General features: G+C 34.7%; 1 protein-coding gene across 2 annotated transcripts in view; it reads left to right on the top strand.

Moving 5' to 3' along the window:
• The window catches only part of PCDH7 (protocadherin 7), a 480,144-nt gene that overhangs the window by 214,893 nt on the left and 252,813 nt on the right, over positions 1-12,438 (top strand). Inside the window, exon 2 of one of the 2 annotated variants that reach the window (XM_064285976.1) lies at positions 1,153-1,345. In XM_064285976.1, coding sequence (XP_064142046.1) covers positions 1,153-1,345 — 193 coding nt within the window. Of the gene's footprint in view, positions 1-1,152; positions 1,370-12,438 lie in introns of both variants that reach the window. The other variant, XM_064285975.1, reaches the window with a different exon arrangement.

The following is a 12,438-nucleotide window of genomic DNA, read 5'->3' as shown; positions in this document are numbered from 1 at the left end:
AATAAAAAAAAAAAAAAAGAAACACACTGCCCTTGAGTCGATTCCGACTCACAGAGACCTTATAGAACAGAGTAGACTGCCCTACAGGGGTTCCAAGAGTGTAAATTTTACAGAAGCAGACTGCCACATCTTTCTACTACATAGCAACTGGTCATAATAAGCACATACAATTAAACTTTTTAGTTTATTTTCCATTCCTTGCTTCTTGTTGTTATTGTTGTTAGGTGCTATCTAGTTGTTTGTGACTCATCTCAACCCTCTGTACAGCAGAATGAAACACTGCCCAGTCCTGCACCATCCTCACAATCCTTGTTATGCTTAGGGGCAATGGTTGTAGTCACTGTGTCAATCCATCCTGTTGAGGGCCTTCCTCTTTTTCACTGACCCTCTACTTTCCCAAGCATGATGTCCTTCTCCAGGGTCTGATTTCTCCTGACAACATGTCCAAAGTATGTGAGACGTAGTCTTGCCATCCTTGCTTCGAAGGAGCGTTCTGGTTGTACTTCTTCCAAGACAGATTTGTTCGTTCTGTTGGCAGTCCCTGGTACATTCAATATTGAGTATTTCAATATTCAAGGTTTACAGAAAATATTTTTATAGGAATGAAATAAAAGATAATTCTGATTTCCTAGTAATGTATCTAATCTCCTGTTTACTAACTGTATCGTTAATATCTTAAGTTTCCTGCCAGCAAACTCAATTTTAAAGTATTATATTAAATGTACAAGGTATTTACAAATGAAAGCTTCTTTCAAAGGATTAGTTCAATATTTGTTGTCTTCCCAAATCACTGGCCCTTGTTTTTTTTTTTTTAGATAGTCTATTTATGAAAGGCATCTTTGATATTTGAAGACTACAAAGTAGAAAAAAGTTGAATATGTGGAACTAACATATCAGATTTAAATGTCTTTTAGTGAAATTGCTGTTTTCTTATCTCTGTTTCAGAAAGACAACCTTCAGTTTTTCCATGATAAGATACAAGCTCTAGCCATTGCCTCTGAGAATACATAGTTAACCAAATAGATTCAACATATCTAACCATTTTGCACTGAATGAGTTGTCTGTAGACCTTATTGTATGTAATTCATGTATTTTTTTTTTTTTAAATAAGTGGGTTTATCTTAGTGACATTCAGAATCTTTTCTTTTACAGCCATTTCGTAGAGTGACGTTTTCTGTTGTGAGTCAGCCCCAGGACCCACATCAGGGGTCACTGCAGAGTTGCTATGACAGCGGGCTGGAGGAGTCAGAAACACCAAGCAGTAAGAGTTCATCAGGGCCAAGACTGGGTGCCCTTCCACTCCCAGAGGACAACTATGAAAGGACCACGCCGGATGGCAGTGTTGGTGAGGCAGAGCATATGGAAAATGGTAGGGGCAAACACAACATCCACACACATAATCACGCTAGAGAGCCATAATAAGTAGACTCACAAAGGTCAGTGTAAAACCAAAATAAAATAGCTGACACGCAAACGATTTTATTTTAAAAAATAAAGATTTGCTAAAATACAGAAATGCCAAAGAAAGGAACATAACTATACAAATAAACTTTGCCAAACTTACACCATCGTTTTAAAACAACTTGTCAAAATAAACTTGCTTACAGAGAAGTCAGAGTAGTGACTGCTATGAAAGAAGATAAATTAATCCACAATTCCTAAACAATAGCAAGTGCAAAAGGGCATGTGTTACTGTTTTCTTCGATTCATTTTTGTCAGGCAACTATTTCTTCGATTGCAATTGTTCAGTGTCAGTGAAAGGAAACGGCAATAAGACACCTTGCTCGGCTTTTCTGCCCCTAAGTCTTTAGAAAACCGCTATAAACCACTCTTTTTTGAGGAAGAGCTGAAAGGGAGTCAAAGAAGGGAAGCATTATTTCCTTATTCTCCAGAGTTGACTGTAAATAGTGTGAGAAATCCCCTCTCTCACTGATGTACTGTAAAAGGTTTTTCTCATTTTTGTGCAGGTGGAAGGCAGGAAATCAAATTGTATTATTCTATATTCTTATTATGTTGTGAGGAGATTCTCATAATTACCAATTTGCCTTATATGCATTTTCCTTTAAGTTATAATATTAGATTACAAATAACACTTATAAAAACTTTCCATATTTGTTTATATTCCCAAAGACAACTAGTTTTATTATTATTATTAGTTTCTGAGGAATAGGTTGGTCTCAAGTAATGGAATGATAAAGCCCTTACTAACTTCATTATTATTTCAAACATAAAAAAGAAGAATGGTTATATGTGAAAGGGAGCAGAATCCCACACCTTTCATCTTTAGTGAAAACCAGGGATGGATTTGAGAGCTTCCACTGTCCCAACCCCCAGGTGAAATAAGACATTCTAATTTTATTTTTTGGTCATATTCCAGTTTCTGTAGTGGCGCTACACAAGTGAAAAAAAGTAGAACATATTAAATCAGGAGAAATTCAAAGTTTTTTTTTTTTTTTCTTGAAGCTTACCTATGAATATTAAATCCATCATTAGAAGGTAGTATATCATAACTTAACCCCAAGTGAAATTATTGCTAAACTTAATCATGCTAAATGATTATATTGTCCACCTAGATATCTGGGTGAGTAGATATGATTCAGGGTCTGTTGACTGATACACACTTTGATTAATTATCCAGAGTTTAAATGGCATTTTGCCTTATGGCTATAAAGGCATGCTTATCTGTGTGTATGCTTATATGGATGGGAGTTTGACGTGGTTTGGGAGTTAACTTTATTATCTATTTATTTATTTTAAAGTAATTTTTAAAATGAGTATAAGAATTTTGGTATGAATTGCAGTGGTGATGAATATATAGTTAAGGCAAATATGTTTGAAATGATTTGGGCAAAATAATAAAAATGTATTAAAATATTATAATAGCATAGTTCCATAGGAAGTCAGAATTAATTTAGGGACATCTTTATCTCTGAGATTACCTTTTCATGATATTATATAATTTTATTTGTATTTTAAAAATGCTTATTATCACATTAAACAGTATAAAGCATAATGAAGTCTTTATTTTTTGGATGTTAATTACATTAATAGGAAGGACTTTGTACCCTTGGCATTAGAATCATATTCTGATATTGTTTTCTGAGTTTATGGGGGTTCAACACATTTAAAATAAAAAAAGAAATGATAAATAATTAAAACATAGTTATGCATCACAGACACAAATCTGTTACTTTTTAGGAAACATACACATCATGGAAAACATAACAGGTGAGCTTGTTAAGAGAATAACAATTTTACTGAGAAGCATTTCCCAAGGAAGATGTTTAGTTACTTTTTATAACCACGTTTGAAGTCCCGTCAACAGCAAGGAATATCATATTGAATGTGATTTTTCCTGACTTTGCATGTGACTGACACATTTGAAATTCAGGGTTTATATAACCATTTGTCACCTGCTAACTGTGATTTGTGTTAGCCCTGATCTATAGGTAATGACAGAAGGAGATGTGATGGATTTTGGGTGATCCCAATGTAGCAGCTGACATCTGAGTAAGAGTTATATTGGGTCCAGGTGTTCAGACTACTCATCTTGCCATAAAGTGCAGTCGTATTGCTTGAATTCTGGTAACTTCATCTTCAATATTAATGGATCATTCTGACATAAATAGCATTGGAATTGAAACCTGTCAAGTGTTCATTTGTCACATTTAATTGGAATCCAGGTAATCTGCAGTGTTTTGCTTGGTTAAGTTTTAAGCAGGATTTGTATTGTATTTTCATTTGAATTTTTCATGAAAATACCATTTTGGGTGCTGTCCTAGCTCCTAATTATTATTATCTCAAATATTTACCTGCAGTTTTCACTGATGTGAAATAATGCAAAACTTTTTGCATTAACTTTCACTGTAAAGTTTAGAAAATAATTTTCAGTGCAATAACATATGGCATTCCAATGTCATGATACAAATCAAACTTAAGCTGGGACAGTTAGTGATTAAAAAAAAAGTTGTCAAGATGGTATTACAGGGGGAAAGTGAAAGACAGAGAAATGTAAGTAAATAGGTAGTGATAGGCACTTACGTTTTACAGAAGCTTTGATATACCTCTGTGCTTTAGCCAAATAAACAAAATTTCATAGAAAGGGCCTATGTGATTATGCCCATTATAACCAGTTTTACCCTATCATCCAATCCACATTGGTACCAAATGAAGAATGAGAATTTATTTTCTTATTAGCCTAAGAAAGAGACTATACTGTAAAGAGAATAAACAGTTGCTTACAACCTGAATCTAATAATGTGCAATAAGAGCCAGCATTTTCATAGTTCCAAATCTAAGGTGCTTTTATCACTTGGGACTCTGAAAACGCAAAATGACGCTTATAACATTTTTTTTTAATATTAGAAAACCTGCATTAATTAAGCATTTACTCATGACAGAGATCACTAACATATTTTTCTTTGTCTTTAATTTACTATTAGCAATGTTATGATAATTATTTCAGGCTGATCCTTTGAGAAGATTGAGAAACTGGTTAATTGCTGTTCCATTAAATTAAATTTAGTAGCATAAAGTATTTTACACTATTAAGTTCATGGTGGGAACTTGAGTACTGATGAAATCTTTGATAATGGAAATGGTAAAATAATTGGAGTCTACTAGATTGAGAATTTGAGTAAGACCAAGTTTAGACTTAAAAGCACCATCACATTGAGGGCAAATATGGACTATGCAAGAGCTTGTCTTTATCCTAATTATGAAGTAGTCTTTAGAGGTCTTGGAGTGGGATTTAACGGTCTCTTTTTTAGGTCTCGTTGGAAATCCTAGTGGCATAGTGGTTAAAAGCTATGGCTGCTACCCAGAAGGTTGGCAGTTTAAATCCACCAGCTGCCCCTTGGAAACCATGTGGGGCAGTTCTACTCTGTCCTATAGGGTTGCTATGAGTTGGAATCAACTCAATGGCAATGGGTTTGGAATGTATATTGACCCCTGATTTCATGCTGTGTTTCACTTATTCTTTTCAAAGCCCCCTCTGACTCATAGTTTCAAGGCCAGCATGTCCTTGGCTATGTATACCTTGATCATATATGAAGAGTAATAAGCTCAGGTGCAGAGAACTACCCATTTGGCCTCTATGCCAGCTTTGCCATCAACACTGGATAGGTCACTTACTCCTTCTGGGTTTGCTTCTCATCGTCTGCAAGGCAGTTAAATAAATTAACTCTGAAGTCTTACCCAGATCCAGCAATCTGTGATTCTCTGTTTACATCAATCTTTCTTTTAACTTTTGCTTTCCAGAAAAGAAACTTTTGTGTCTGTTAGTGAGATGGTGAGTGAATTTGATTATGTGTCTTAATGTGGGCAGGGCAGAAGTTATTCTAGGGCCTTCTTCTCAACCTACATAACATATGTGCATTCTAATAGTAGATAATGCATTTATTACGTAAATCAAAGAGTCGACTGAGTCAAATGGTGTGATTTCTGGCCAGGTGGGTAGAAAGGTTGGCACCACAGCAGGCCAGTGTAGGAGACCGTTTTAGAGCCTCCCTCAAATCGATGGCATGTGGGACAACCATCTGTAGATCTGATCTGGCCCTGAGATCAGTGCTCTTGAAAAACATTAATTATAATTAAGATAGCTCACAATAAAATAAGCACATTTATTTTCTTGCTTGAAAATGTAAACTTTGGTCAGATTAAGAGTGAAAAAAGTGAGAAGACAATATATATTTTCCTCTAGATAACCTTTTCCTAATAGAACAACATAGAAATAAGTCAAAATAGAAAATAAGAGTTAAGCAATAAAGCAGCTCTTAAAATGTTTAATGAGGTCAGAAAGCTGGCCACTCTAAATTCCTAATTAATTTTATGTCTCTTGGTTTTCTCTTATCTTTAATAAATTAGCTTGATTTTACTTATTGATATTTTTTAATTCCTTACTTCTGAACTTCCTTTTATTGCCAGACCTACAAAATATAGGCCCAATTGTTATGTTTTTTGTACTCATTTTGAATCCCTCATCTCCTCACTCCAAATGCTTTGAAATGGCTTCGAGTACATTCTCCTTGAGAGTTAAAACACACAGCAGTTCATCATGAACCTATTTTGCATCTGCCACAGACTTTTCATGTTGCTTTCAGGAATAAATGACAATATTTGAAATATCATGGGGAATGAGTCATCATTTTTTTTGTTGTTGTTGTTATGGACAATGGCAATGAGAATGGAAACTAAACTCATGTTTTCTGCATGGATAATAAAAGACTTCCCCTTTAATTTTCTCCCACCTATCCAATTTTTAAGCAGACTTCCTGTAAGTTCACTGTTATCTAGTTGCTTTTGGTTCTTGTGCAGTTTTCATTTAAAGGGAACTTTTATGTAGCAAGGTCGTCTCTTCCATCTTTTTAAAGATCCTCACACACTTGTGAGTAAGTATAATACTTCAAACACAAGTAAGTGCCTCACATATTTTTTCCTGTAGGAAGAGATGAACATACCTTGCTAAGAATCATTTTAATGATTCTACATTTTATTGCGTCATTCTAGTTGCCAGTGTCTGTCTGAGACGCAGCTGCTACTTTTTCAGCCATCTCTGGAATGGCTCTTTACCTCCAAAGTATCACAAGAAATTCTCATGCCCCAATTTGGGAATGCACTACTCCCTCCTAGTTCTTCAAAGTGATTATAGAGAGAATATGATTATAGAGACAGTCTCTAAGCTGAGCCTTAGCCGATAAAGGTGTGCGGTACAGCAGCTTTCCAATTGTAAAATAAGCAACACAATCTGAAAGATTCTAAAGAAGTCATTGACCTAGGGGAGGAAGGGAAATGTCACAGATACAGTTTGGTTGTTGTTGTTGTTAAGGACCTTTGAGTCAGTTCCAGCTTACAGTGACGCCATGTACAACAGAACAAAACACTGCCCAGTCCTGAACCATCCTCACAATCATTGCTATGTTTGAGCCCATTGTGGCAGCCACTGTGTCAATCCATCTTGTTGATACAGTGTTGTTGTTGTTGTCAGGTGCCACCGGGTCGGTTCCAACTCATAGTGATCCTGTGTACAACAGAACAAAACACTGCCCAGTCCTGAGCCATTCTCACAATCGTTATGCGTCAGCCCATAGTGTAGTGGTATAAAACACAGGCTTCGAAATCTGATAACATCAGCTTGAAAAGTTTCCCCTGGTACTAGTAGTGTACTTTCCTGACCTCTCTTCCATTCTTCAATTACAAATCATACAATTGTGGAAGGAACTAAATGAGATTATAGCATACAATTTATAAATAAATTATAAAAGTAATAACAATTTCATTATATCAGTTGAGAAATTACTACCCCCCCCCAAAAAAAACCCAAACCCACTGCTGTTGAGTCGATTTCGACTCATAGCGACCCTATAGAACAGAGTAGAACTGCCCCCACCTGGCGGACTTGAACTGTCTACTTCTTGGTTAGCAGCCGTAGTACTTAACTACTACACCACCAGGGGTTTCCAAGAAATTACTACTCCTGCTTAAACGGTAATGATAAAAATTGCTGTTAGTATTAATTTAGGTAGATTTCACAAAGCACTGTGACTTAATGATGAGGACGTCACAAAATGTTGAGTCTAACAAAGACTATGGCTTAACCATGAGGGTTTCTAAAATCGCTAGCAAAAACCATATTCTCATCTTGAATGTTTTTCTGTCAGGTCCAGTTTCCCCTTTTGTTTAGGATACCACTCAGAGTTAACACTCAGGGACGGTCTTTTAAACATAGAATAGTCTAGAATGGGAGGAGGTTTTCTTCTATCTCCTGGAATCAAATCAACCCAAATCTTTATGCTCTTTTGTACCCAAGGTGAGAAGATACCATTACTATTTTTCTATATTCTTATCACTCTTCTTTAAATGTTTAAATATTTACATCCTATACTCAGTGTTCCAACTGAATGCATTCTTCAGGTATGTATTTCCCTTGAACCCACTGTGAAATATTCACAATGGCAGAAAAAACAAGCTGAAAACATGTCCAGTTATATGCTTATTGGACTCTCACCTTCTTGGATTTTTAAATCTCAATATTAATAGTTAACACTGATAAAATGTGTAGTAGGTATTATCCTTATTCTAATTTGGTCTTTCAAAACTAGATCACTCTCTGATTCCTTATGACATTTCAGGAAGGAATGAGCTCTCAATCAAATGTCAAAGTGGTTTTGAAGGTTAGCTGATGGGTTAGTTCCCTCCAGACTCTCAAAGCATTTAATAGCTGAGTTTCAGCTACATTTATTGGATAATTCATTTTGTGCTTAGTTCCTTATTTAGTTAAGATATTATCCTCATGCTGGCTATCCTGTATTATTTATTTAGTGATAGACTGTTTATACTTCTATGTTTTCTCTTATTTTTGTTTAAATTTATGTACATAAAAAAAAACTTGTTACCAAAATGCTTGCAATAACATTTTTAAGTATCTTCTGTGTAATAAAGAAATCCTGGAGCTAGGCTGTTAAAGTGTAGTTAGTACTCTTAGCTTCAGAGGTTAGCCCGCTTTATGGAGAAGCTGTCTCATCTCAATGTTCTTCTTTTAGGTAAAACACTCCTCATTTTTTTTACATCTTCTATTGCAGGTGTTTTTTGTAAGTAAAGCAATCTCTTGTTATAAAATAAAAAAGAAGTAAAGCAAAACAAAACGAATACCCTTCATGTCACTTTTTCATGGGGTAATTATGTACATAGTGACAAAACTGTGGTTAAAACTTTAATTCAACGAACATGCATTGAAAATAAAATATGAACAAGGCTGACTGAGGAAGTTTAAGTAAACAAGAAAGAATTCCTGCCTTCAAGGTAGAAGTTCTTAAGTTGTGGAGATAAATCCTTGACTGTAGGAAACTCACTATAACATGAGAAGGAGGAAGCTCATTAGAGAAGCGCAGAGTCCTGTGAAGTACAGGAAAGGGAAGGAAAATTACACGGATGAAACAATTACAAATGCACTAATCAATATTTTTACATTTTATTAATAATATCTTGGGCTGAAAGAAGGGCCTTGAAATGTTATTTGGTTCATACCCTCTTTCTTTACCCATCTTTGACATCGTTTAAAAACAATTATTAATTTGTCATAGGTACTTCATGTTAAGCCAAGTACATTCCAATTATTTATGTTTTCTTTTTATAATCAAGTTATTTCTCTTTTTTTTTTTGTGTGTGTGTGCTAAACAAAATTAGTTCAAAAACTTCAGAATCTAGCATTGATGAAATTGACAGCCGACAGTAAATCTAGATCTATAACACAGATTGATTTTATTTCACTGTTCTCTAGCTGTTTATAAACATGGACAATTACTAAACATGTATGCCACTTAAATACATCCTTTCACATTTAATAAAAGCCTATAAGTAACTACTTAAAGTATTCTTATTTCTTTTCAGAAGACCAGTTCTGGTATTCAAATAGATTATTAGATTAGATCTGACTAGGTTAGATTCGTTTTGTTTTTTGTTAAACCAACTCATTCCTTTAGTGGTGCTTAAAAAAAAAATTTTAATTACTATTACAAGTTTCAAGTTAAGCTCATAGGAATTTTTCTTTATATCACATTCCTTTTCTATCTGAAATACAGGCGGTAGCTTGCTTTGTTTTTTAAACCTTGTTTCTGATGAATTTTAATAAATTTAAGCAAGAATTTTTTTGGCATTAGGTATCATTATCTTTAGTATCCCTTCTATCACTGCTCAGAAACTCTAAGTTTTTTTCAAGAATGAAAACAATGCTTGAAACATACAAATTTAAGTGCCTTATCTAAAGCAGACTTTCACTGCTAAGATATGAACATATATGATTGACACTATGTTTATATGAAATCTGTGATAAATGATATAAAATGTTAGAGAAAAAAATATAACAAAACAGTACCCAGCTTTTTAAAATCTTCTACTCATTCATTTCTATTAATAATAATAATAAAAAGTCTATGATTTTATTTCTGCTCAGAAATTCTCATCATTTACGTTGGTGAGGTAGTTAGAGAACACATACAGAATCTGAGAGTCCTGTGCTTCTTGAGGTTGCATTCCTATGATCCACAGTGCCCTGTATTCAATTGTGCACAGGGTCTCTATTCAGTACCAGGCTACAGTTGACCAACCCAGCATTTATAGTAAAAGGTCATTGCAACCGTAGCTGAAATTCTATACAATGAACAGGGAATTTGGAGTATTATAAGAATTCATTAGGTTAAGTTCAGTAATGTTGTGTAGGATTTTACCTTAGAAATTAATAGAGAAATACTCAGGTTTGTCATGCATAAACTTCTTTATTACAAGGTAGTCATGACAAGGCACTAAGAAAGACCTCACAACATTCATTTAGAACCAGAGAATCAGAATTAACAATTACAGTTACAATATTAGTTAGAGTCCCAATCTTTAAACTTCAAGTATTTAGCTTTTACAATTGGTCTCGAGAGAAAGACTGAATCAAGTTTCAAACTGGGTAGAGGTCCCTCATAGTTAGGATCTGAGACCAGCAGACAGAATCTCAGTGTAGAGTCTTAGTCTTTGGAGAGAGTGAGACTCTAGAGTGAGGTTCCATCTCTGCCATCTCTCAGTGAGCGAGTAGAAATGCAGGGTTTATATGTGAATTCTTACCTGGGCTTCATATGGTTAGGGACTGTGTGACATCAAAGTTTAATATGTTGCCTTTTCTCCAGGGTTAGTGACTAATTACAGTTGTTGAGCATTAATACTATGCAAATTCTGAAAGACTCAAAAGTAAGTGAAACATGCTGTCTGCCTTCTAGGAGTTTAAATATTGTGACAGAGAAAAACAAGTAAAAAAAATTAGATATTTATAAGTGAAGATATGAGCAGCACTATATGGAGACAGGTAAGGGCTGAGAGAACCAGAGGAGAACATGAGTTGAGGATATGAAAAATATTAACCAAACCTTGATGAATGGGTAAACAGGGCTTTGGTAAGCAGAAATATGGGTAAGGTGGAGAACAAAGAGTAATAAACAGAAACAGCAGCATGTTTTCAGGGAAATGAATCTCATTAAGATATACTGGACTTAAGATACCTTTGAAAAACATATATGATATCTTTCAGGCTGTTGGGAATGTAGATCTGAAATATGGGATTATAGATAATTAGCAGAAATATGGCTTTAAGAGTTGTTAACACACTGGTGATTATGACTTCTTGGGAATAAATGAGACAACCCAAACAAAGCATATGACATCAGAGAAAAGATGGTACCCTAAATTGAATCTTAAGGAATAAGGAAATTTAAGGGAACAATAAAAAAAAGTCAATGAAGGAAACTAAGGCTGATATTAAAAAATGAACAAAAACAAAAGCAGTAAACAAAATGTGGCATAACACCACAGAAGTGCAGTGTCAATGATGCTTGCCACAGCTAGTACACTATCCAAGGGAAAAAAATATCTCCAAATATATTATGTTCAAGGACTTACTAGTGATGATTTTTCAGGAGAATGTCACTTTTGATGTTTTTATCTAAGAAAAGACAAACATCAATGTCACATAAATTTATTCTCCTTTCTCTGTGTGCATTATTGTTTAGTAGGAATTCTGAATAGGAATGTATTGATAAAACTTGTCTTCCAGTCTAAAATAATCTAACCAATTACTACATAATGATTTCTAAATAAAAAAGGTGTAAAATGTAGAACAGAATTTCAAATTCTAATGGAATCCAGACTTTCAGGATTCATGAAGGCTAGATGAACTCCTGAAACTATTGCCCTGAGATAATCTTTAAACCTTAAACCAAGAATATCCCCTGAAGTCTTCTTAAAACCAAACATTAGAATTGTCATGGACTCCAGACTTCCTGGAGCCACGGGGGATAGATGAACCCTTGAAACTGTTGCCCTGAGATAACCTTTAAAACTTAGATCAAAATATCCCCTGAAGTCTTCTTAAAAACCAAATAGTTTAGCTACCCTAGTTTAAAAAAAAAAAAAAGTCTGCCTTTAGCATTATGCTTTTTTAAGAACTATCTATGTGGGATCAAAGTAACAGCAGCAACTGGAAAGACAAGATAGGAACCTTAGTGGGGAGTGAGTTTATGTTAACTGGGGAGGAACAACTCAGAAAAGGAAGGTGAGAATGGATACACAGCTAGAAGAATGTAATCAATGTTACTGAATTGTACATGTAGAAACAGTTGAATTGGTGTATGTTTTGCTGTATATATTCTCAATAACAATAACAGAATAAATATGTGTGTGTATATATATATATATTTTAAAAACTCATACCCATTGCTGTCAAGTGGATCCTGACTCATAGCTACCCTACAGGACAGAGTACAGCTGCACGATAGGGTTTCTAAGGAGTGGCTGGTAAATTCAAACTGCCAGCCTTTTGGCTAGCAGCCAAGTTCTTAACCACTGTGCCACCAGGGCTCTTTTTTTTTTTTTTTATTTTTAAGTACAACCCCTATTGAATCACGC

This window comes from Loxodonta africana, chromosome 5 (genome assembly GCF_030014295.1).
Source record: "Loxodonta africana isolate mLoxAfr1 chromosome 5, mLoxAfr1.hap2, whole genome shotgun sequence".
Lineage (NCBI taxonomy): Eukaryota > Metazoa > Chordata > Mammalia > Proboscidea > Elephantidae > Loxodonta > Loxodonta africana.
Note: the sequence above shows the minus strand (reverse complement) of the source record. Positions and strands in the feature narration are given on the sequence as shown.